Source organism: Erythranthe guttata, chromosome 6 (assembly GCF_056151865.1).
Source record: "Erythranthe guttata isolate IM_541 chromosome 6, IM_541, whole genome shotgun sequence".
Taxonomy (NCBI): Eukaryota; Viridiplantae; Streptophyta; class Magnoliopsida; order Lamiales; family Phrymaceae; genus Erythranthe; species Erythranthe guttata.
In genome coordinates, this window is record NC_142538.1 from 967,368 (window position 1) to 992,959 (window position 25,592).

General features: G+C 37.7%; 4 protein-coding genes across 6 annotated transcripts; all 4 read left to right on the plus strand.

The window, feature by feature from the left end:
* Positions 1-19: 19 nt before the first annotated feature.
* LOC105971654 (Got1/Sft2-like vescicle transport protein family) lies at positions 20-2,381 on the plus strand. Its single transcript, XM_012996517.2, has 6 exons — positions 20-166; positions 282-335; positions 483-556; positions 680-797; positions 982-1,040; positions 1,929-2,381. Exons 1-6 carry the CDS (start codon positions 71-73, stop codon positions 2,005-2,007), a joined length of 480 nt encoding a protein of 159 aa, XP_012851971.2. The 5' UTR covers positions 20-70; the 3' UTR covers positions 2,008-2,381.
* Positions 2,382-8,722: 6,341 nt separating this feature from the next.
* Positions 8,723-19,544, plus strand: GLT1 (NADH-dependent glutamate synthase 1). Of its 3 annotated transcripts, XM_012996497.2 has the most exons (22): positions 8,723-9,611; positions 9,701-9,820; positions 10,071-10,184; positions 10,285-10,437; positions 10,552-10,652; positions 10,731-10,827; positions 11,305-11,414; positions 11,700-11,803; positions 11,973-12,152; positions 12,224-12,567; positions 12,660-12,730; positions 12,818-13,287; positions 13,400-14,269; positions 14,513-14,667; positions 14,947-15,108; positions 15,269-16,870; positions 17,098-17,313; positions 17,414-17,682; positions 17,765-18,070; positions 18,174-18,441; positions 18,552-18,809; positions 18,904-19,544. In XM_012996497.2, the coding sequence occupies exons 1-22, from the start codon at positions 9,228-9,230 to the stop codon at positions 19,174-19,176; spliced, it is 6,627 nt and encodes a 2,208-aa protein (XP_012851951.2). In that variant the 5' UTR covers positions 8,723-9,227; the 3' UTR covers positions 19,177-19,544. The 3 variants fall into 3 exon arrangements, with proteins under 3 accessions (XP_012851951.2, XP_012851952.2, XP_012851953.2); XM_012996498.2 differs by lacking the exons at positions 8,723-9,611; positions 9,701-9,820; positions 10,071-10,184; ... (1 more) ...; positions 10,552-10,652; positions 10,731-10,827 and adding an exon at positions 10,891-11,025; XM_012996499.2 differs by lacking the exons at positions 8,723-9,611; positions 9,701-9,820; positions 10,071-10,184; ... (1 more) ...; positions 10,552-10,652; positions 10,731-10,827 and adding an exon at positions 10,908-11,033.
* Positions 19,545-19,982: 438 nt separating this feature from the next.
* EMB2261 (Tetratricopeptide repeat (TPR)-like superfamily protein) lies at positions 19,983-22,681 on the plus strand. The gene has a single exon (XM_012996503.2). It carries the CDS (start codon positions 20,023-20,025, stop codon positions 22,591-22,593), a length of 2,571 nt encoding a protein of 856 aa, XP_012851957.2. The 5' UTR covers positions 19,983-20,022; the 3' UTR covers positions 22,594-22,681.
* A 1,066-nt stretch (positions 22,682-23,747) lies between these two features.
* LOC105971652 (protein phosphatase 2C 51) lies at positions 23,748-25,592 on the plus strand. Its single transcript, XM_012996513.2, has 3 exons — positions 23,748-24,694; positions 24,955-25,060; positions 25,194-25,592. The coding sequence occupies exons 1-3, from the start codon at positions 23,966-23,968 to the stop codon at positions 25,511-25,513; spliced, it is 1,155 nt and encodes a 384-aa protein (XP_012851967.2). The 5' UTR covers positions 23,748-23,965; the 3' UTR covers positions 25,514-25,592.

Here is a 25,592-nt window from a genome sequence, read left to right on the forward strand (position 1 = left end):
GTCCCCAAAACAGCAAATCGGAAAGCTTGATCTGAAGTGATGACACAACAGAACTGAAAAATCGTTAAAAATGTGGAAATTATTCCAAGGTAACGACGAAGAAGAGCAGCAGCAAGGTTACTTGCTTGATGAAACTGAAGGTCTCTGCTCTCTCTCCCCCGTTCAGGTATTCACCGTCGATATATACATACACACATATATATATATATATATATATATATATAATAACCCAGCGAGATTCGCAATTTGCTGTTGCTTTATTTTGCCTTTGAAATGAGCAGAGGGTTTATGCGTTTGCTGCTTGTTCACTCTCTGGACTTGTTTGTATGTTCCTGGTATGAAATTCACACCTCAATTTTTCCAATTTATTTCAATAATTGTAACAATGTATTAACCAATTGTGCAGTATGATCCTCCTCTGAAGTCACATTTTTTTTATGGGGAATTAATCAATTATTGAATGTGTTTTTATTTATTTGCAGTCACTGATTGTTTTTGCAAGCCCCATCAAATTTGCTTTATTATTTACCTTTGGCAATGTGCTGGCTGTTGGAAGGTATAAATAAACCTATGTTTATTGCTTAATTTTTTTCGATTTTTTGTATTATATACCGCGCTGTTAAAACAATTCGAACGCTAGTACGAAATTCTTACTGAGTTACTGTATGTATTTTGACAGCACAGCTTTCCTCATTGGACATGGGCAGCAGCTAAGAATGATGTTTGATACTGTACGAGTCTACGCTACATCGATTTATTTAGGGTCTGTGCTCGTGGCTCTTGTTTGTGCTCTTTTGGTAAGTCTTGTGAATTACTCGGGCACCAGATAATAATAATGTTTATATACTGGTGTAGTGTACCACTCGGAACAAAGGAGAATTAGAAACTTAGATAATCGTGTGTTTACTTTTTCGCTCGTTAATGTGTACATTAATATATGTAACTGTATATATACTAAGTGGTTGATTTGATATGTTGCAGATCCACAGCAAGATTCTTACCATTATTGCTATTATTTGTGAAATATGCGCCCTTTTTTGGTAAGTTTGTGTATCAAATCTCTCTCGTCTTGTAGAATTGCAAACGCACTTCGTTTAATTATTTTAGAGTTCGTATATTTCGTATATTTGATAGAATTTCTAGGAACCAACTTGACTCTGCATAGTTAGTGTGCCTTGTAACTTCAACTGAACATCGTGAAAGACAAATCTTTACATATGCTTAATATTTTACTCTACTTTAGTTGAATTGAAAAGATACTACGAGCTAGAATCACCCTTGAGTTAGATTTCTCTAAGGCCTTGTTTGGTTGGGAAGATTAGCCATTATTAACTAAATAAAAGGACTTCGTTCGATGTTTGGTACCTCCAATAACTTGCTCAGTCGACTCGCAAATATTATGTTATCATGGCTTATCTTGCCTTTTAGGAAGCCTTTTTGTTGGACGTCCCGCGGTCAGATAAAATAATTGAATTTTCATTAGATTATTTAAGCTTATCTTGGTAATATTATCTTGGCAGCCAAACGAGGCCTAAGCATATTAAATAGTGTTCTTTTCCACTTGATGAAATGAAAGCCAGAATATGTTAATCTGCTGAATTGCACTTGTATATTGTTGGAGACTATGGTACAATTAATCAATTAATCGAAAAAAATATGTCCAACTGAAACAGCTTATAGCCGTTGTAGAAGTTGTCAATCGTCAAAACATAGGAAGCACGAGTGAAAATAGAGGCTTACAAGCCCATTTAATCCATTCAACCTTCTATTTCTGAATATTATAACGATGATCTGATAAATGTATAAAAACAATGATCTTAGGCAATATTATGAATGAATTACGCAGTATAGGCTAATAATTACTGCCAAACTGTGTATATGTTTATTAATGCGCTCATTACTCACACAAATAAATTGGACCAATGCAGGTACAGCTTAAGTTATATTCCGTTTGCTCGTCGGATGGTTTCTGATTTGACAGTTCGTCTCTTTGACACTGAAATCTAGTTGACGACTTCAACGTGTGCCTATTTTCCTGGGGTTTTTTTTTTCTTCCGAAACTGGAAGTCGGTCTTTTCTTTTGTTTGGTTACCGCCCTTTTTTTTATAACGGCAAAATCCCGTTTGTTTCTTTCTTCGGGTAATCCAAGTCTGGTAGTCTCTACAGTTTGTGTGGCTTTGTCAAATTTTATTTATTTATTTATTTTGTGAAAATGTTGAATGCAGTCGTCGTCTTGACGTTTGTACCTCCGATATCGGTGTTCTTCGTGATTTATGATTTACCCTATAAATTGATTTTAAATTTGTGGGATCATAATCTTGATTGGAAACCAGTTAAAATCATATGCTTCTTTAACTTACCTATATTAGTCCCTTTTTTCCCTTTCTTTTTTCCTTTTTGTGTGTGGGGGGGTGGGGGTGGGGGGTGGCGCGTGTACTGTAGATAAAGTGCTAAACAGTGCAGAAGAAAAACGTGTTTGAATTATGTCCAACTAACACTAACAATTCCAAGGTACTAGGTGGGTAGGTGGCCAAAGTCTGAATCTCAACCACCAAAACTGCAAAAGCCAGTTGATAAGTCTTCTTAATTATCATATTACCCCTCCTCTTGTACTAAGATTCCCCCTACCTAATTTTCCAACTTCCCACAACTATGGAGGACCAAAACAAATTTAATTGTATTAATTTATTTATTTATTTATTGTTGCCCCTAAATCATTTCCAGGTACAATTCTCGCAATAAAACAAGAAATTAGGTTCTTTATTCGTAAACAAAAAAAAAAAATCAAATGGTATCATCAACTACCTATTTTCCTTAGAAATTTTGTACCAATTTTTCATTTTAAAATTGATTTGTGTTACTATCAATTAACATGTATGATAGACTCCCATTACCAAATTGCTACGTTTGATCCTTTGCATCTTATTAATTTTTCACCTACCAAATTCAAACAAGGAATGCACACCACAAATTTTAAGTACTAACTAATACATGGCCTACGAGAAAATTTATGCATAAAAAAAAATTTAATAATTATTATTAAGAAATTATTGCAGTATGGGTCAATGCTCTTTATATTTGTCATCAAAGTATGGTACTACAAGATATGGTTGTCCACTGTACATATAAGAATTGTCTGAATCCCTGAGATTCTTCCAAGATCCCATTCTCCACTTGCTTACTAAAACTTTAGTTGTTAAAATAAATCCAATAAAATAATTAATATTTACATAAGAGAGAGAGAGAGAGAGAGAGAGAGAGAGAGAGAGAGAGAGAGAGAGAGAGAGAGTGTACATATATTATATATAATGATATAGTCAAGGTAGGAAAAGTCATCTCTGCAAATGATATAAGACCAACACCTTGCCATGAATGAATATTCTATCTACAGTAACAACACACATATTATATTACACCAGAAATTAAATGAATATTCAGAGTATCATCAGATTCAACTTATTACAATTACAAAAAATAAATCAATACAAATAATTCCACAAAGATTCAGCCCATACACTACACCCACCCACAACATGCATTAAAATAAAATAAAATAAAAACATTATTGACAAGTCCCTTTCATTTTTCAGCAGCCAAACCTGCTAAAATACATCACTGTGTGCGTGTTTTACTGTGTGTTTTTTTCTTAATTAAATTCAATGATTAATTGGTCTGTTTTCGGTTATTTTATAGGATCTATGATATGTTTTTTTTTTATAAATAAATTATAAAATACATATTACAAAGTGCAAGAGTTCAAACCAACAACTTGGTGTAATTGTCAGTGCAGACACACACATACATATATAGATACATATAAATATATAGATAGATACATATATATATATATATTATAGTACTGGTCGCCTCTTCAATTTCTGACCCTTTGAGTACAGAAAGGGGAAGTGTGTTTGATTAGCCACTCACTTGTTTCAACAGCCAATCACTTTTTCCCACTACTACTACAATTTCTATTGACCTTTTTGCAACTTGACTCAACCCCTTCACGACTCTATTTTTAATTAAATATTAATCAAAACATCATATTTCTTTAAATAATTAAAATAAAGTATTCACTAATATACCTCTACAAATTAATTGAATAATACGTCGTTTTCCGTTGAAAAACCCGAAATATTTCTTCTTTCTTTTTTTAGATCGTGTACCGTTTCATAAACGGAATCATCTCAAAAATCCCGTTGTCCTAATCTGAAAACGTATTAGTGTTGGGACAATTTTTTTAGCAAATTGACCAAATAAAATAGAGTAGGCGCATAATTTGTTGCATATGATACTAACCAGATTCCTTTTTCAACACTATTTGTTGCTTATTACTTGTATCTATGAAGTTACCAAACAAGATTCAAATTAGAAAAAAACACAATTTCATTTGTATTTTGTGATTTGAAGATGACATTTTATTGCAATACATGCCACAAGACCATGACTTATGGTCCCTTAACTTCCAGACATGGTGTATTATCCTAACTGTATTTATCTATGTTCCCCAATTCAATTTCGTCACAAACCACGACCTCCCCACCAACTATATATATATATATATATATATTCAAATATATATGTATATAAAATAAATAATACGTTGTCTATACAATTTTGAGATTGATGTTTATATAGTTACTGTCATTCCAGATCAACATTTTTTGTCCGTTTAGATCTCACAAAAAATAAAGAAATAAAAAATTAAATAAAAAAATGAGAGATTTTGTCTATTCGCCGCATCGGAGAAAATGAGATTTAATTAGTACACAAGTTGTTACGCAATTGACTACAAGACAACAATATAACAATCACCTAAATTATTTATTTAGTTCTATTTTTATTATTTTTTAATAAAGGAATCTGCGGCCAACTATATAGCTGTATGCAAACCACACGAAAAACATAAAATATACTAAGTTAACTATGTGTGACAAACGACAAGCTCGACTTAAAGATCATTGACAAGAAGATCCGAACTAGAGTCAATTGACATAGACTCACTTGCACCTACCACCAGACCAGAACCCGAATATTCTATACATATAAACTTGGTCAGTGTTGTGTTTTAATCTTACACGATTGTTCATGCATGCAATTTTGTTTTTTTGATTGATTGATGCATTCACATTTTTTTTATATTTCTTATAAAAAGCAATTCACTTATTTATTCATTTACCTATTAGTCTTTCGAGATTCCAATATTTTGTATCGCCAAATCCGGTGAATTTACGGAATTGACATAATCCAATTATAAAATGATGCCTTTTACAAAAATAAAAATAATTACCTCTGGTAAAACGTTTGAATTATTTTTGGATATAAGACCTGGAATACCTAGAACAAAGTGCATCCATTTAAATAATGGCAATTATTATTTTATTTTTAAAATATAGAATAGTGTTTGTGCTTGGATCTATGTGTTTATCAGGTGGAAATTTTATTTTTAATCCACTAATATTCCGTGAAGAATTTCATGGAAATTAATTACTATAATTTCACATGATAACTGATAATCGTATCTTATAAGATTTAAATCAAAGATTTAGGCGTGGTTTTTCAATTATAAAAATATATTAAAATATCGGAAAAAACATACTAACACAAACGTAGAAGGCCCCACCTTGCAACAACACAAGCCAACTAATTAATTAATTACTGGCAGTAATACTATAAATAAAATTATATAGTTAAAGAAATAATATTAAAATTTAAAATTTATTTGCATAATTTGCCGTACTTGGGAATTTCTGTATACACACAATAAAGAAACTTTTGTTTGCTAGCTGGATCTCCCTGGCATTTTAATTGATTAAGAACAGTTGAGTCATTGACCCTAATAATATTAATTAATTATGTGATTATTTATTACTAAAACTTCTTGAAATTAATGACATGAATAAATTAGGAGTAATTAGTGGAGCTCAGAAAAGACGCCGTAGAATAATTATGTATTTATGTTAGGTTAGGGTACCAATAATCAAACCTTAGCTTCGCACAAATGAAACTATGGTTTTTACTAGGTTCGGGTTACCATTTACCCTAAGACAAATTACGACCAAATTACGAAAAAAAAATCCTCTTGGTTGGGTAATTGTAATCGTCCCCCTTAACTATGTATTCTCTTAGGTAAAAAACCCGTTCTGTAGGTAAATTTTACACCGTAAATGTAGACATGTAAGACAATCCATAATTGATGGCGGTGGTTATAATTATCCAATTATGATGGAGTTTTTTTTTTTTCCTTTTCGTAATTTGAACATTATAACGGTGGCCGTAATTTTTAAAAATTTTTAATGGTAACTTTTATTCTAATGGTACATTTTTTTAATTTATTATTTGAAGAATAGAGAATTTGACATGAAAAAAAGTTGTGTTAGGTGTAGCATGGTTGGGAAGTAGGTACCTCACCTAACTCGGTAACATGATTACTCCTAAAACTTTATAATTAATTAACATTATTTTAATGATATAAACTTATGGTTCAAGAGTTTGATCTAATTTAACGTTTAATTAAAGCTGAAAATAGGGCTTTCTCTCATCCTAATTTTAAGGTTTGTTCATCTTTTAAGTCAAGCCCATAGACATGATTGTTTCACATCTTTTTTCAATAATTATATATGTATATATACAATCCCAGCATAATGATAACAGTGCAAAATAAAAACTATACACTTCTAATTACAGTGATTACTTTATACAGATGCATCAAATCAAACTATTTAGAAATTTGTTAAAATGGAAATGAATAATTAAGATTGGCCATATTGGACCTCCATATAATTCATTTATTAAAAAATAAACTAATGGGTCAGTTCAATTAGTTTGGGCCTCGTTTGGTTTGAGCCACGATTAACTAAATAGTTGGATTTTGTTGGATATTTGATATCCCGGTAACTTGTTGGGTCGATCCGCAAATAATATGTTGCATGTTTTTTATTGGATCCTCCAAGGTCCAATAATATAATTGAGTTTCATTAGATTATTTAATTTTATTTTGATTAATCTTATCTTGGCAACCGAACGAGGCCCGATTGTAAAAGCCTATTACAACTTGTAATACAATTTTTACTTTATGTGATTCGCTTCCACTTTTAAACTTGCAAAACACGTGGATATGAAGTAAGTTTAAGCACTAAAAAATTAAAATGAATACTAATAATTTTGGAATTATATTTTCCAATTTAATTTTCACGTGAATATATTTTACTACCCTTCTTTATTTACTTAGTTTATATTTACCTTGGGGGTTTGGGGTGGGTGTGGGGTGGGGGTGGGGGTGGGGGTGGGGGGTCCAAAAAGGGATCACAAAAGTGGTAAAGTATTTGTCGTGTAATGGGATTGGTGGAACTTCCAAAAGTACATAAAACTGAAAAATCTTTGTCCCCAACTCTGACACACAACGTAGGGGTTCGATTTAATTATCACATGCGGGCACGTCCACATTAACATTCCTGGCACTCCAATTAGGTTACTATCATCACCCATTCCATCACATTCATTTCTCATATTCCACATCACCTCAGCTTATAAGTCACAACACAACTTAAAAGTTTATATGTGAAATTTGAAATAATTTATGATTTTTTTTTTCTCACAAAAATGCAAATATTCATTAGAAAAAGTAAAACGATGGTAAAATTATATTATATCATATTACACAATCTATGCTGCCCAATTTAAAATAAATATTACGGACCGATCCAATGGACCAATTAATTACTACGAAGGCTATCCTACACGGTCCAAAACACAACTCATCTACAACAAAATTATTTTAACGGGCCTAAGAAAATAAGTTATTTAATACGACCCACTATGGTAATTAATCTAACAAAATAATTTTAGTATTGTCATATTAAATATTAAATTAAATATATATATATACAGGTGGAAATGGAAAGTAGAAAATTTGTAGGTTACAGATTCTGTTTAGTCGAAAGGGAATTTGTGCATTCACATCACTGTTAGTATTTGGATAGAGTCGGTGACAAATCATCCGCGTGTATAAATTTTCCTTTGCTTTTCTGATACCATTTTTTTCTTATTTAGAAGATATTCGTGTTTATCTATTTGTGGTTTAAAAGAAAATATTTTCTAATTTCTTAATTTTCTAGGTGGCAGTTTGCTTTTTTGCACACGTGTCACAATTCCCATCGTGCATATATTTTTGTTTTCACGTTAAAAATGAAAAGAAAATACCTAAATAGGGAGGATAATCAGGCACGAGCCGCGGAGGATCGGAACCGAGCCTAGAGGCGGCTGATTGTAACCGTAATCAAAATTACCAAAGTAACCCGCTTGTTTCCCATTAATGAACCATTACATCACCGTCGGCTACACTGTGGCTGACCCACCACGAGCGGTTGTCGCGTGCCGCATATCATTTTAGGGGAGAGAGTGCAAATTAGTAATTTACTTCATTAGTAATTAAAGCGCTAATTTCGTTTTTTAGGTTTCGTATTACTACTAAATTTTCGGTAATTATCCATCTAATTTGACAGCCACTAATAAATTGGAATAAAAGGAAAAAAATACTTATAATTTAAACAATTTGCCGCATATATATATTATAATAAAAAATCATTTACATAAAAAATCAAAATTTAAATGCATCCAATTTAACTTATTTCCATAAAAAAAATCAACCGTTAAATCACAAACAGTAGTAAATAATAAAATAAATACAATTATAGATACGATACAGAATACACACACACACACACACAAATATATTCACATACGAATCGGAAAAGGTGGTCCCCACCGAGAGCCCTCATGCGAGCAACTTCATAATTTGATGCTGTGTTGGACACAGTCCCCACCTCTATAAATTCACCACCTCAGTACTCTCGCCGATGCTAAATTCACACAACTCACACCCAGCTCACGGCGGCGTTTTTTTACCCCACCGAGTTACCCAATTAAATCTCTCCCTTGAGATTCCGTTGGAGCGGATTGCTTTGCTCTCTTAACCCAATACTATCGAATTTTTCGCCGTCGTGAATAATAAGGACTCTTTTTTTATTTATACGCCCAATAATTTCTTCTGTTTTCAGATTTACTCCCTTCGGATAGGTTTTCATCGGTTCTTCCCTGAAACTCTGTTGAATCACCTAAAATTTCACCAGATCTGATTTACCGACGATTGGTGTAACTAATTTCAAAATTAAAAAAAACGTAAGATTTATCTTAAGGCGGTGGATTGATTTCGGATTCCGAGAAACATGTCGGCGGTGTCAGGATCGGGCATTCATGTGAAAGGCGGTGGCCTGGTGAAGCCGCCGTGCGCGCCGAGTCACCAGCTAAATGCGGTGGCCGCTTTGAGCCGGAGGGTTAGGGCGTCGCAGGGATTTACGGCAAAGCAGAGGACGGTACGCCTGGAGAATAAGTTCGTTTTCGGCACGAGCCTGAAGAGCGGTGCCGCAGAGAGGTTGCATCTATGGCAGACGACCGGGGCGGGTCGGTCTCCGAAGATACGGTTTGTGGTGAAGAATTCGATGTCTCAGGTTCCGGAAAAGCCGCTCGGGCTTTACGATCCGTCTTTTGATAAGGACTCTTGTGGTGTCGGCTTCGTGGCTGAGCTTTCTGGTGAAAGCAGCCGTAAAACGGTACCGTACTAGATACAAACTAACAAAAAGATACCTTTTATGTTTATATATGTATTGATCTGTTAATGATTAGTATTATGGATTTGCAGGTAACGGATGCTATTGAGATGTTGGTGCGCATGTCGCATAGAGGTGCGTGTGGTTGCGAGACGAATACTGGAGATGGTGCTGGAATTCTCGTCGGCGTTCCTCATGATTTTTACAAAGTGGTTAGGTTCTATTGCTGTTAGTTGCACATTTAAATCAAATCAATCTGATTCTTTTTTTTTTCTTTTCTGGTTCATATTTATTTTTGTTCAATTCTTCTGGATTAATGAGTTTTTAATTGGAGTTAGTTTTTGAAAAATTAACTCGTTGAAAAAGATAACTAACTAATCTGTTTTATTGGGGCACCTGAGGAATTTGTATGATTTCTACCAAATTTACAGCAGTTCTGATGGTTTTTGGATTTTAAATTAGGCTCTTAAAGATGCTGGATTTGAGCTACCACCACTTGGAGAGTATGCAGTGGGCATGTTTTTCTTGCCTACTTCAGACAGCCGGAGGGAACAAAGTAAAATTGTGTTCGCAAAGGTAGTTTAAGGGCAAATGTTTTTGGTACTCTATTTTTTTTTGTTGACCTTTTATCATTATGATGAATTTTCTGACAAATTTTGATTCGATTGCATTGCAGGTGGCTGAATCTCTTGGCCACACAGTTCTTGGGTGGCGTTCAGTCCCCACTGATAACTCTGGATTGGGAAACTCTGCTATGCAGACAGAACCTGTCATTGAACAAGTTTTCCTTACAGCCTCTCCCAGGTCGAAAGCTGATTTTGAACAACAGGTTTGTATCCACTACTAGTTCTGAAAATGGTATCCTAACATTAGTTTAAAAAAGTTAGAGGTTCTTCTCTTTCTTCACTTATCATCCAACGATTCTAATGATTTGCCGTTGCAGATGTACATATTAAGGAGGGTTGCCATGGTAGCTATCCGAGCTGCACTAAACATTCAACATGGTGCAGTGAGAGACTTCTACATATGTTCTCTGTCCTCGAGGTTCGTTCCCCGGGCGCCTGGATGTTGAAATGTTTCAGCTTTGAAAAATTCAGGTTGACTTATTTGTGTTCTCCACAGGACTGTTGTCTACAAAGGTCAGTTGAAGCCAGACCAGTTGAAGGGATACTACTACGCAGATCTTGGCAATGAAAGGTTTACGAGCTACATGGCCCTGGTAAATATTTTATCCATTCTCTCTTTTAATTCTCTGCTGACTCCACACTTCCACAACAAACAGCATGGGATCCACCGATTAACTCAAGCGATGCAAGGTTGAGGAATGACTTCTGAGGCATTGACGTATGAATGATCTCTTAAGTTCTTCCACACCCTTGATCACTATTTGATTTTGGATGCTGGATTGAATTCTTTGGTGAGTTGGTAAGGAACCTCATTATGAAGTAAATAATGTTTGCAGAAACTTGGTGTTGTTCTGCCATGATCCACTTTTAAGATCAAAACCTGTTGTGTGGTGGACTGGAGATTGTGTTTGGTAAAGGTAGCCTAGGTCCCAGTGTAAATACGAATGGTCCTGCTGTATGAAAAATTGAAGTGCCACAAACACAAAGTTTGTTACAAATAGAGTTCATTTATTTCATCACTTCATTGCAGCATAATTCTTAATATCCGTTGCTCTGAATTATTGTTGCAGATACATTCTAGATTCTCGACAAACACATTTCCTAGCTGGGATCGAGCTCAGCCCATGCGTGTCCTTGGCCACAATGGAGAAATTAATACCCTTCGAGGCAATGTCAATTGGTAGGTTTTATCTTCTGTTCACGTGCTTCACATTATCACTTCTGAGTCAGGCTTTTGTTAATATTTGCTGAAAAAGTTTTTTATCATTGCAAACGGAAGTATAGTCTTTTTTAGGAGTAGTCTTTCTTTAGTAGGAATCTGAGGTCATTTTCTGATGCCCCTTTTATGATCCTGTGCTTCTCTGTGCGTGGAGAATATCATCACGTCCTCCATTTGCTCTTTTTTACTATTTTTTTTGTCATTATTATAAGAAAGATAACCAATAGAAATTTTGTTAATATATAGGATGAGGGCTCGTGAGGGTCTTCTGAAATGTAAGGAGCTTGGCCTATCGAAGGCAGAAATGAAGAAGCTTCTGCCAATTGTAGATGCCAGCTCATCTGATTCAGGTAGTAAAATTACGGAAAAAATTCTTCAAGAAATTGCATGTACATGAACTTGGCCCAGAAAATGATGATGCGCAGTGCTTTCAGTAGAAATAGTAATTATTCAGCTTTTACATATGTTGTATAATTACTCCTTTTTGGTATTAATTTATTGGATTGATCTTTTTGTTAGGTTCATTTGACGGTGTGCTTGAGCTTTTGGTTAGAGCTGGCAGAAGTCTACCTGAAGCTGTAATGATGATGATTCCAGAAGCCTGGCAAAATGATAAGAACATGGATCCTAGTCGAAAGGCTCTGTATGAATATTTCTCAGCTCTAATGGAGCCATGGGATGGGCCTGCTCTTATATCATGTACGTCTTTTAGAAGACAAATTTCATTTTATTGTGATATTCTGTTGGTTTTTACATAGTATAAATTGCAGTTACTGATGGAAGATATCTGGGAGCAACATTGGATCGAAATGGGCTGCGACCAGGTCGCTTTTACGTAACACATAGTGGCAGAGTTATCATGGCAAGTGAAGTTGGGGTTGTTGATATTCCCCCAGAAGATGTATCCAGAAAAGGAAGACTTAATCCTGGTATGATGCTTCTTGTGGACTTTGAGAAGCATGTCGTTGTGGATGATGAAGCCTTGAAGCAACAATACTCGCTGTCAAGACCTTATGGAGAGTGGCTTCAAAGGCAAAAGTTACAGTTGAAAGACATAGTCGAATCTGTTCCGGAATCTGACAGGGTCCCTCCTCCCATGGCTGGTGTTTTACCGGTTAGAAGTACTTTCAGTGGCTTGGTTTTATTGATCTCATCCTTTTATTCATTTTCACAAGCTAACATGGTTTAATGTGTCAAATTATTTAGGCATCTCCCAATGATGAAAATATGGAGAACATGGGACTTCATGGTTTATTGTCACCACTAAAAGCTTTTGGGTATGTCATGCATATATTTTCTTGTACTTGATACAGCCTATGCTATCCAATTTCTCAGTAGTAATTAATTATTTGCTCTGTTTGCAGTTACACTGTTGAATCCTTGGAGATGCTGCTACTACCTATGGCGAAAGATGGCATTGAGGCCCTTGGGTCGATGGGAAATGACGCTCCATTGGCAGTGATGTCTAACAGGGAGAAACTAACATTTGAATATTTCAAGCAGATGTTTGCTCAAGTCACAAACCCTCCCATTGATCCTATCCGGGAGAAGATTGTTACCTCCATGGAATGCATGGTTGGTCCAGAAGGTGATCTTACAGAGACCACAGAAGAGCAGTGTCACCGCCTGTCACTTAAAGGACCTCTGCTATCCATTGAAGAAATGGAAGCAATGAAAAAGATGAACCACAGGGGATGGAGAAGCAAAGTTCTTGACATTACCTTCTCCAAGAGTCATGGCAAGAAGGGCTTAGAGGAAACGTTAGACAGAATATGCACCGAAGCACATACTGCAATCAAGGAGGGTTATACAACACTTGTGTTATCTGACAGAGGTATCCTATCCTGACTCTTGAAAATGATGATTCGAAGGGAGTCCTCTTTGTTGTTTTCTTTCATCAAAATTTTGTTTAATTGATTTAACTGTTGTTCTTAAACTTTTTGTAGCTTTCTCGCCAAAGCGAGTTGCGGTCAGTTCCCTGTTGGCTGTTGGTGCTGTACATCATCATCTAGTGAAGAACCTCGAGCGAACCCGTGTTGCATTGATTGTTGAATCTGCTGAGCCTCGTGAAGTCCACCATTTTTGTACGCTTGTTGGATTTGGTGCTGATGCAATCTGCCCTTATTTGGCTGTAGAAGCTATTTGGAGATTGCAAGTTGATGGAAAAATTCCACCCAAAGCAAATGGTGAATTCCACCCAAAAGGGGAGCTTGTCAAGAAATATTTTAGAGCTAGCAACTATGGCATGATGAAGGTCCTTGCCAAGATGGGTATATCAACTTTGGCCTCATATAAGGGTGCTCAGATCTTTGAGGCTGTGGGCCTCTCGTCAGAGGTGATGGAACGGTGCTTCAAGGGAACTCCTAGCAGAGTGGAGGGCGCCACTTTCGAAGCACTTGCACAAGACGCACTTCAGTTACATGAGGTGGCTTTCCCAACACGTGCCTTGCCGCCTGGTAGTGCTGAAGCTGTAGCTCTTCCTAATCCAGGAGATTATCACTGGAGGAAAGGTGGTGAGGTTCACCTTAATGACCCCTTTGCCATTGCAAAGTTACAAGAGGCTGCCAGATCCAACAGTGTGTCTGCCTACAAAGAGTACTCTAAACGTGTCCAAGAATTGAACAAGTCTTGTAATTTGAGAGGGCTTCTGAAATTTAAAGATGCTGAAGCAAAGGTTCCATTGGAAGAAGTCGAACCAGCGAGTGAGATTGTGAAACATTTTGTTACTGGGGCTATGAGCTATGGTTCTATATCATTGGAGGCACATTCAACACTCGCTATTGCAATGAACAAGATTGGGGGAAAGTCGAACACTGGTCAGCTATCAATACCTTTTTATGTCCTTTCTAATAAAATCATTCATTTTTTGGTAATTTAATTACGATGTGCAAATCTACATTGACTGTTCTTCTTGAATCTTGGATAATATGATATAGATAATATTTACTTTGTTAGCTTTCTTCAATGTTCTTTTGCTGTCGTTGCATATTCAGTCTTTCATTTTCAATCACATGATGTTTCTGTATGCTGTTTCATTTTATTTTTATATTTTGTGATAGGTGAGGGAGGTGAACAACCATCTCGTATGGAGCCTCTTCCTGATGGTTCAAGGAACCCGAAGAGGAGTTCTATTAAGCAGGTCGCTAGTGGAAGATTTGGAGTTTCTAGCTATTACCTTACAAATGCAGATGAGTTGCAGATAAAAATGGCTCAGGTACACCTTTTATGAATTGGGACATTTATTCTCGAGATATCTTTTCATGGTCTGTGCTGTTGCTGTTCGTCCTTTTCTTATCTCATGCACTGGGTCGGTAGAAAGGTTCATTTTGTTTATAGATTTACATTCATGGACAGATAATGCCATGTCAACAAAGCACCTTATGGTGTATTTAAATGATACCTCTGTATGGCATTTGATGAGAATGTATATTTTACATGCTCTTCCAAGTATTATTACTATTATGGTGCTAACTGTTGATTTTTCATGTTGCAGGGAGCGAAGCCTGGTGAGGGGGGTGAACTTCCAGGTCATAAGGTCATTGGTGACATTGCTGTGACCAGGAATTCCACAGCTGGGGTGGGTCTAATCAGTCCTCCTCCCCATCACGACATCTATTCAATTGAAGATCTTGCACAATTGATTCACGACCTTAAGGTAGTTCTTTATGCTTCATCATATTATATTTTTCGACTTTCTATTAAGTCTATAAAGTCCTTAAAAGTAATTTTGTCAACAATGACTCTATCTAATGACCGCCTATTCGTATTCAATCATGCTTGTGTTTCTTATTTTTCTTTGCTTAATGTACTTGTAGAATGCAAATCCGGATGCCCGTGTAAGTGTGAAGTTGGTTTCTGAAGCTGGTGTTGGAGTTATAGCCAGTGGTGTTGTCAAAGGTCACGCAGATCATGTTCTTATCTCTGGTCATGATGGAGGTACAGGGGCTTCAAGATGGACTGGAATTAAAAGTGCTGGTCTTCCATGGGAACTTGGTCTGGCAGAGACCCACCAAACCTTAGTTGCTAATGATCTTCGCGGTCGAACTGTTCTTCAAACAGATGGCCAACTGAAAACCGGAAGGGATGTGGCGATTGCTGCACTTCTTGGTGCTGAGGAGTTTGGTTTTAGCACTGCTCCTCTCATAACACTGGGTTGCATTATGATGAGGAAATGCCATAAAAACACATGTCCTGTTGGTATTGCCACTCAAGACCCGGTTCTTAGGGAAAAATTTGCTGGTGAACCAGAACATGTCATCAACTTCTTCTTCATGCTGGCAGAAGAGCTAAGGGAGATCATGGCTGACCTTGGATTTCGAACACTCAGAGAAATGGTAGGCCGTTCGGACATGCTTGAACTGGATAAAGATGTGGCTGAGAACAATCAGAAGCTTAGGAACATTGATCTGTCCTTATTACTTCGACCAGCTGCTGATATCAGACCAGATGCTGCACAGTATTGTGTGCAGAAACAGGACCACGGTTTGGACATGGCTTTGGATAACAAACTAATAGCGCTATCAAAGCCTGCCTTGGAGAAAAGTCTTCCCGTTTACATTGAATCACCTATCTGCAATGTTAACCGAGCAGTTGGAACCATGCTAAGCCATGAGGTGACGAAGCGCTACCATATGGCTGGACTTCCTTCGGATACCATTCACATCAAACTCAGTGGTAGTGCAGGTCAGAGTCTTGGAGCTTTTCTGTGCCCTGGCATTACACTTGAGCTTGAAGGAGATAGCAATGATTATGTTGGGAAAGGCTTGTCAGGTGGAAAGATAACTGTTTATCCTCCTAAAGGTAGCACATTTGATCCAAAGGAGAACATTGTCATTGGAAATGTAGCGCTTTATGGAGCCACTACTGGAGAAGCTTATTTTAATGGGATGGCGGCAGAAAGATTTGCTGTTCGCAATTCTGGTGCTACAGCAGTAGTGGAAGGTGTGGGTGACCATGGGTGTGAGTACATGACCGGGGGCACTGTTGTTGTGCTGGGCAAGACTGGGAGAAACTTTGCTGCTGGCATGAGTGGGGGCATTGCCTATGTTCTTGATGCCGATTCGACTTTCAAATCGCGATGCAATCTGGAATTGGTAGATCTTGACCCAGTTGAAGAAGAGGAGGATATTTTAACACTCAGAATGATGATACAACAGCATCAGCGGCACACAGGCAGTCAATTAGCTAAAGAAGTGCTTGCGAATTTTGATTCTCTTTTACCTAAATTTATTAAAGTCTTCCCTCGTGACTACAAACACATCCTCGCCAGCATGAAAGCAGGGGATGTAGCAAAAGCAGCTGCTGAAAATGCAGCCAAAGAAGCTGAGGTGGAAGAAGAGGCTGAGTTGAATAAGAAAGATGCTTTTCAAGTGCTTAAAGATATGTCGGTTGTATCAGATGACAACAATACCAGTCAGGTAACTCATTCTCGAACAATTCCTTTTTTGTTTACATTTTAGGATGAGAATAAACGGATAATTAATAGGTGTTGAGATATTGTCAATAACCAGCATGACTATGGCACGTAAATGTTTTTTTTTGGGATGCTTCCATTCAATAGTTGGACGCACTTAGGATCTTCTTATGTTCATAAGCTTACATTCAATCAGGAATCCTGCTTTGATTAACTTTTCTGAATGGACAGGCTGAAGAGGAACAGTTATTGAAGAGACCAACTAGTGTTTCTAACCCTGTCAAGAATGGGGGTTTTGTTGCTTACGAGCGAGAGGGAGTTTCATACAGGGACCCCACTGAGAGGATGGAGGACTGGAATGAAGTTATGGTAGAGTCGAAACCTGGGCCACTGTTGAAAACACAGTCTGCTCGCTGTATGGATTGTGGTACCCCTTTTTGTCATCAGGTAAGAAAACTTGGTAATGCATTTAATGTCTTGTTTGATTGGTGTAATTTTTTAGAACACTGACTGACCCAAGGTGATTAAAATGGAACGATAACTGCAGGAGAACTCTGGATGCCCTCTTGGTAATAAGATACCTGAATTTAATGAGTTAGTGTACCAAAATAGATGGCGTGAAGCATTGGACAGGCTTTTGGAGACTAACAACTTCCCGGAATTTACGGGCCGTGTATGCCCTGCACCTTGTGAAGGTTCATGTGTTCTCGGTATTATAGAAAATCCAGTCTCTATCAAAAGTATAGAGTGCTCTATCATAGATAAAGCTTTTGCGGAGGGATGGATGGTGCCACGTCCTCCTTTGAAGAGAACTGGGTATGTATATATAAATTATTAGTTTCAGGTTTCATTTTGGGTGTTTGGAGATTTATACTTAATGCTGCATTATTTATTTCAGAAAAAAAGTTGCTATTGTTGGAAGTGGGCCTTCTGGCATGGCGGCTGCTGATCAGTTGAACAAAATGGGACACTCTGTGACAGTATTTGAGCGCTCGGACAGAGTTGGTGGCCTGATGATGTATGGGGTGCCCAACATGAAGACTGACAAAATTGATATAGTCAAAAGACGAGTTGATCTCATGGCAAATGAAGGAGTCAACTTTGTAGTTAATGCCAATGTTGGTCAAGATCCCTCCTACTCACTAGACCGACTTCGTGACGAGCATGACGCCATTATCTTGGCTGTAGGAGCCACAAAACCAAGGTTTGCAATAATGACTGCCGCTTTTCTCTATTGAATACTTGAGAATTTAATGTTTTTTTGGTTATTTTGAGTATGGTACATAATTTATGGATTAATTTGGCAGGGACCTTCCTGTTCCTGGGAGAGATCTTTCTGGAGTCCATTTTGCCATGGAGTTTCTTCATGCTAATACAAAAAGCTTGCTAGATAGCAATCTCGAGGATGGAAATTACATCTCTGCTAAGGGAAAGAAGGTAGTAGTGATTGGTGGAGGTGACACTGGCACCGACTGTATAGGGACATCTATTAGACATGGCTGCACTAACATCATAAATCTGGAGCTTCTCCCTGAGCCACCTCGTACTAGAGCTGCCGGCAACCCTTGGCCTCAGGTTCGATAGTTTTAACAATCAGATCAAAAACCATTTGCAATTGAAAAAGATATATTTATTTCTAAAAATAACGAGGTCTAATGATTAAATTTCGACTGTATTTGTGGCAGTGGCCTCGCGTATTCCGCGTAGATTATGGGCACCAAGAAGCTGCAACCAAGTTCGGCAAGGATCCAAGGTCCTATGAAGTTTTGACAAAACGTTTCATAGGAGGTGAGGATGGAGTTGTGAAAGGACTCGAGCTTGTGCGCGTCCAATGGGCGAAGGACGAAAGTGGAAGATTCCAATTTAAGGAAGTAGAAGGTTCAGAGGAGATCATCGAAGCTGATCTAGTCTTGCTGGCAATGGGATTCCTTGGTCCTGAACAGGTCAGTAGTAACTAATAAACACAATTTAAGCGCACAAAATAGTTATAGTGAGTTATTTGGTGTATTTAACGCATTTATTGTAAAAAAAATTCAGACAATGGCAGAGAAACTGGGGTTGGAGCAAGACAACCGGTCAAACATAAAAGCTGAGTATGGCCGTTTCTCGACCAATGTGGAAGGGGTGTTTGCTGCTGGGGATTGCAGAAGGGGACAGTCTCTGGTGGTGTGGGCAATATCTGAAGGAAGACAAGCGGCTTCACAAGTTGACAAATTTCTCACGAAAGATGAAAGCGATGCTGCACAAGGACAGGAAGACGAATTTGCAGACAAACATCAAGATGGAAATAGACAAACAGTGAAGACCTAATAATACGGCTTAAAACTTGTTGTCTTTGGCTCGAAAGGGCTCTCTTACTTGGAGTGATCGTTCGTCCACAGACAAAATGTGGAAAGGTGCATTGAGAGATCAGAACCAAGAGGAGAGAGCCTTTTGTAGAAGCAGGATTTAGAATTTTATTATGATAGTTGTGAAAGTTTTTGTGTTTATATAAGTTATATATATTAATTTAGTATGATTTGAAATTTGATGTGGTTGGTTTATGTTAAGGCAATCTTTTTTGCCAGGTTGGTTAAGGGAATAAATAACAATGTACAGGTTGTTGTCTGATTCAATTTTCTTTGAGAAATTGATTATATACACTACTGGGGGATTTTAGTTTTTCTTTTTACCTTAAATAACTTTCCAACTTTTTTGTTTTGGGTGGTGTTTGCAAAAGTTTTTTGAAAGTGATTATTCGTGTTTTTTTGCTATCTGTTTTTAGGTATTTGTAAAATTAATTTTTGCTTTTGCTTCTCTTAAAATAAGCTGTTTTAAGCTACTTTTTTAAAAGCATTCTTGTACCTGATTTTTCTATTTAATTTCATTTTCCAGAATATTTGCTAACACCCCCAACTTTTAGAAATAATCACTTGAAATCAACGTAACTTTCAATTACTAACTTTTGATTTTAAATAAACATTTGCAAACACCACCTTATTTTCTGGAATAATTTTTTTAAAATAAATTCTATTTGTTAAAATTTAAAAGAAAATAAAATAAAATTATATAAATAAAATTCGTTGCAGAGTACAAAAAAAATAAAAAATAAATGTATATTATGTGATTTTTAATGAGAGAGGAAAAATATGGAGAGAGAAATTTAATTAGGCAGAGATGATGATAAGCCTCTCTCTCCCCTTCCCCGCTTCTGTCCCTTCACTCAAACCTAACCGCTACTCCCGCCATAAAATCTCCTCTGTTGGGACTCACCAGAACATCAGCTTCGAATCGCTGCAGGCTACTCTGATCCGCCACGCAAATGTGGGCCACGTCGATGAAGCTGTGTCCACACTGGATCTCATGTCCCGGGCTAATCTCGCCCCAGACCTCGCCACCTACTCCGTTCTCCTCAAATCCTGTATACGGACCCGAAATTTCGAACTGGGTCAACTCGTCCACTCCAGACTCATCGAGTCGAGACTCCAGCCTGATGCTGTTGTCCTCAACTCCCTCATCAGTTTGTATTCCAAGTGCGGCCACTGGAGAAAAGCGGAGGAGATTTTTAGTTCCATGGGCGGCGCGAGGGACATGGTTTCCTGGAGTGCGATGATTTCATGTTACGCGCACAACGGTTTGAATTTGGATGCACTCTTGGTGTTTGTTGAAATGCTGGAGTCTGGGGAACATCCAAATGAATTTTGCTTTTCCGCAGCTATTCGGGCATGTTCGAATCGAGAAAATGCCAGAATTGGTTTGGAGATTTTTGGGTTTCTGCTGAAGACTGGGTACTTTGGGTCCGATGTGTGTGTGGGGTGTGCAATGGTTGATTTGTTCGTCAAGGGGTTTGGTGATTTGGAGTTAGCAAAGAAGGTGTTCGATGAAATGCCTGAGAAGAATTCTGTCACTTGGACTTTGATGATTACGAGGTTTACACAAATGGGTTCTCCCAGAGACGCAATTGGTTTGTTTTCGGATATGGTTATTGCAGGGTTTGTTCCTGATCGGTTTACATTTAGTAGTTGTTTATCAGCTTGTTCAGAGCTAGGATCGTTGTCAATTGGTCGCCAGTTGCATAGCTGGGTTGTCAAGAATGGCCTCTGTTTTGATGTTTGCGTTGGGTGTAGTTTGGTGGACATGTATGCGAAATCAGCCATGGGTGGATCTATGGATGACTCGAGGAAAACTTTTGACAGAATGCCGAATCAAAATGTCCTGTCATGGACTGCAATTATCACAGGTTATGTGCAAAATGGAGGGAACGACTATGAAGCTATCGAGTTGTACTGTAGGATGATAACACAAGGTAGAGTTAAACCAAATCATTTTACATTTGCCTGTCTGCTGAAGGCGTGCGGGAATCTTTTCAATCCGAAATTGGGTGAACAAATATACAGTCACGCGACGAAGTTGGGTCTTGCAACGGTCAGTGTTGTTGGTAATTCTCTAATTAGCATGTACTCCAAGTGTGACAGGATCGAAGATGCACGAAAAGCCTTTGAATTCTTATTTGAAAAGAATTTGGTTTCTTATAATGCATTAGTTGATGGTTACACCAGAAATTTGGACCCCGACGAGGCTTTCGAACTCTTTAATGAAGTCGAGAATTCAAGTGCTGGTGCTGATGCTTTTACATTCGCTAGCCTCTTGAGTGGAGCTGCAAGTGTTGGAGCAGTTGGGAAAGGAGAACAAATACATGCCCGTTTACTGAAAGCAGGGTTCGAGTCTAACCTATGTATTTGCAATGCTTTGATCTCCATGTATACCAGGTGTGGTTGCATAGAAGCTGGATTTCAAGTTTTCAATGAAATGGAAGACCGAAACGTAATATCGTGGACGTCTATTATCACAGGCTTCGCCAAACACGGATTCGCGAAACGGGCTTTGGAACTTTACAAGCAAATGCTCGATTCCGGTGTAGAACCGAACGAGGTTACTTTTGTTGCTGTTCTGTCAGCTTGTAGTCATGCAGGTTTAATCGAAGAGGGATGGAGGCAGTTTGATTCTATGTACAAAGACCACGGCATAAGACCAAGAATGGAGCATTATGCCTGCATGATTGATATATTAGGAAGATCAGGGCATCTAGATAAAGTCATGCAATTCATCGACTCAATGCCTTTTGCTGCCGATGCACTAGTATGGCGAACATTGCTCGGTGCTTGTCGAGTACACGGTAATATGGAACTCGGCAAACATGCAGCTGAAATGATTCTTGAGAAAGATCCAAACGATCCATCGGCTCATGTTTTACTATCGAATCTATATGCTTCGGCAGGACAGTGGGAAAGTGTGTCAAGAATCAGAAAAGGCATGAAAGAGAGAAATATGGTGAAGGAAGCAGGGTGTAGCTGGATTGAGATTGCGAATAAGGTGCATAAGTTTTATGTGGGGGATACGAAACACCCAGAGGCTAAAGAGATATATGAAGAATTGGATGAGGTGGCGGCGAAGATAAAGGAGATGGGATATGTGCCGGATACAAATTTTGTGCTGCATGAAGTGGAGGAGGAACAGAAGGAGCAGTATTTGTTTCAGCATAGTGAGAAAATAGCGTTGGCGTATGGCTTGATAAGCACAGCGAAAAGTAGGGTGATTAGAATCTTTAAGAATCTTCGAGTTTGCGGAGATTGTCATACGATGATCAAGTATGTGTCGGTGGCGAGCGGGAGGGAGATAGTTGTGAGGGATTCGAATAGGTTTCATCACATTAAGGATGGCAAGTGTTCTTGCAATGATTACTGGTGAGTGAAATTATGTTTTAACTGTATTGTATTTGTATGTATGTATGTATGTATGTATGCCAATTGTTCATCCTATATTTGCCAATTTGCCATCGCTCTTGCTTACTCTTAACTTAGTTTTTTTACTAGTTTCCATCATATCCATTCGGTTCATGTACAAGTACTGCTATTTTGATTAATACATTAAGAAAAGTCTTTACTAAGATGCAATAAAAAAAATTGAGTTTTATTTTGTAAATTTTTTTTTGTTGACATAATTTAATGATTCCACTCCTACAGTATAAATTGTCTCATTTCGAATAACAAAAAATAAATACTTTTTTTCTCATTTTCTTTTTACAAAAATAAAATAAAAAATACTGTGCTATTGCTACCTTTTTCATTGCGTCTGGTGCACAAAGTTCCCCTAATAAGATATTTTATGAAACAAAAAGTACTACTAAACAACTAATGAGTAACATTCGTACTTACGTGGCATATAAGATAGTTTTGAAACCTAATTGTCAAAAAGGTTTTCTGATCAATATTCTGTTATTTTACTTAATAATTATAATTATTATTATCTTTCCATTAGCTATATTCTGATGGCCAACTGATATCAACTTTTTGTTGGGACACCTACCAAAGTAACGTATTTACAATTAAACCAAATAAAAAATGAAAAAAATGCCATCAAGTAAATAAAATAACACTAAATTTTAATTTATGGATCTAGAGTTGTACCTTGTTACTCCATCTATAAATATAATTTCTTATTATCCTCATTAAATAAATCCCATTAATATTCATTTAACTTAAGATCAAAAAAAAAAAATAATAAAAAAGAAAAAAGAAAAATCAAAGGGTAGTAGAAGCTGACACGAAATACGAGGTGAAATGCCACCAAAGCAACGCATCGTGCAACACGTGTCCCATCCCCACTGAGAATCAGGAAAGGGTCAACATTCCAAATCTTCTCATGCATACATACAGAGATACTTTCCGAAACGACTTTGCGCCACGTATCACCCGATCACAATCCACCCTGGCCCCACCTCTCGGATCAAGATCTCTCGATCGCCACGTATTCCCAACAACCAATCACCACCGCCCACGCCGATTCGGTGTATTTTACCCGCCTCATTATTTTACTTGACCGCCGCATTCCGACCACGTGGTCACTGGTCACGATCTCGACACCTAGCCCCCTATTTAATAATCGACGGCTCAGATTCTTCTTCACCTTCTCCTTTCTTTCTCATGCAGCACAGCAGTTTTTCCGTTTTCTCATTTTTCAGTGTATTATATTAATTACTATCATCTTTCTTCCTTTTTCCTGCTATTAATTGTTTTCTTAAAGATAAAAAAAACCCTAATTGTTTGATGAATGCTCGGAGATGATTTTCGATAGCTCAGGGCAAGGATCGCTGGCGGCGCCGGAGGATATCTGCCGCCGCCAGAACGGGCTGCCGGATTCGAGAGCCACCGGCGAACTACAACTTGATCGTAATGGTAACCGGTCGAAGAGCTTTCGCCGGAAAAGAATAGATCTGCGGAAAATTAGGTCAATTTCCGAAGCAAATTCGCTGATCTCTTCCGATCTCGACTTCTCTTTGAAGAAGAAGAGATTTGAAGTGAAAAATGAGTCGGCGGTAGTGGTTGATCTGCCGCAAAATGACGTCATAGGATCTGGAGAAGCAAAGCTCCAGCTGTCACACGGGACGGTGTCGACTATCGGTCGGAGGAGAGAAATGGAGGACGCTGTGGCGGTGGAATTAGGTTTTCTGAAGACATCGGGCGGGAAGAGCTACAATTTCTATGGAGTGTACGACGGCCATGGCGGGTGGCGCGTGGCGCACGCGTGCAGTGAGATGCTGCACAAAGTACTGGCGAAGGCCGTGGAGGAAGAGAGCGGTGAGGAGATAGCCTGGGAGAGTGTGATGGCGGCGGGATTCAAGGAGATGGATGTGGAGGTCAATAAGAAGGGTGCGGCGGTGGCGACTATGGGTTCGACGGCGGTTGTTGCCGTGGTAGGGGCGGAGCAGGTGGTGGTGGCCAATTGTGGCGATTCTAGGGCTGTGCTTTGCCGCGGCGGTGTTCCCGTACAGTTGTCTGACGATCACAAGGTAAACACTAATCCGTCGATAAATTAATAAACTCGCTTAAATAGTTTTTTTTGGTAAAAATCTACTAAATTATTACTTTGATAACTTAATATTTGATAAATTAATAGAATTTTGCTATTCTCGGTTCTATTGGGCTCTATTAATTTATAGACTGTACATGCCTAACAACTTGAGAGAAAATATTATATTTATAAGTCAATATTTATTTATGATATAGTAAATTATATTACGATAATTTATATTATTATTATTATTTGAAGCCTGATAGACCAGATGAACTGGAGAGAATTGAAGTCTGTGGAGGGAAGGTTATTAATTGGAATGGGCAAAGAGTGTTAGGTGTTCTTGCTACATCCAGATCTATAGGTATGCTCATCCCAAATTAACAAATTTAAATTTAAATATATTTTAGCACTTTAATTTAAATTTGAGTATTAATCTGCAATATTATATAATAAGAAATACATAGATATATGTTTGATTAAGTATATTAATGCAGGTGATGAGTATCTGAAACCATATGTGATAACAGAACCAGAAGTAAGAATAATAAACACAAGTAATTCTGATGAGTTCTTGATACTAGCAAGTGATGGGCTGTGGGATGTCATTTCGAATGACGTGGCATGCCAGGTCACTAGGAGGTGTTTGGATGGCCGGATTAGATCGAAGATCGATAATAACATTTCTGATAATCGATTGGTGACAAGCAGTGAAAGTCGTTGTGCTCAGGCAGCTGGATTGTTGGCCGAGTTAGCGATGGCTAAGGGCAGCACCGATAATATTAGTGTTATTGTGGTCGATTTGAAATTTTCTTAATTTGAAATTCCTCTTCCCGCCATTAGACCAACGCATCAACATATGTATGATCAGTAATAAACCTTGTCATTTTCTTTCA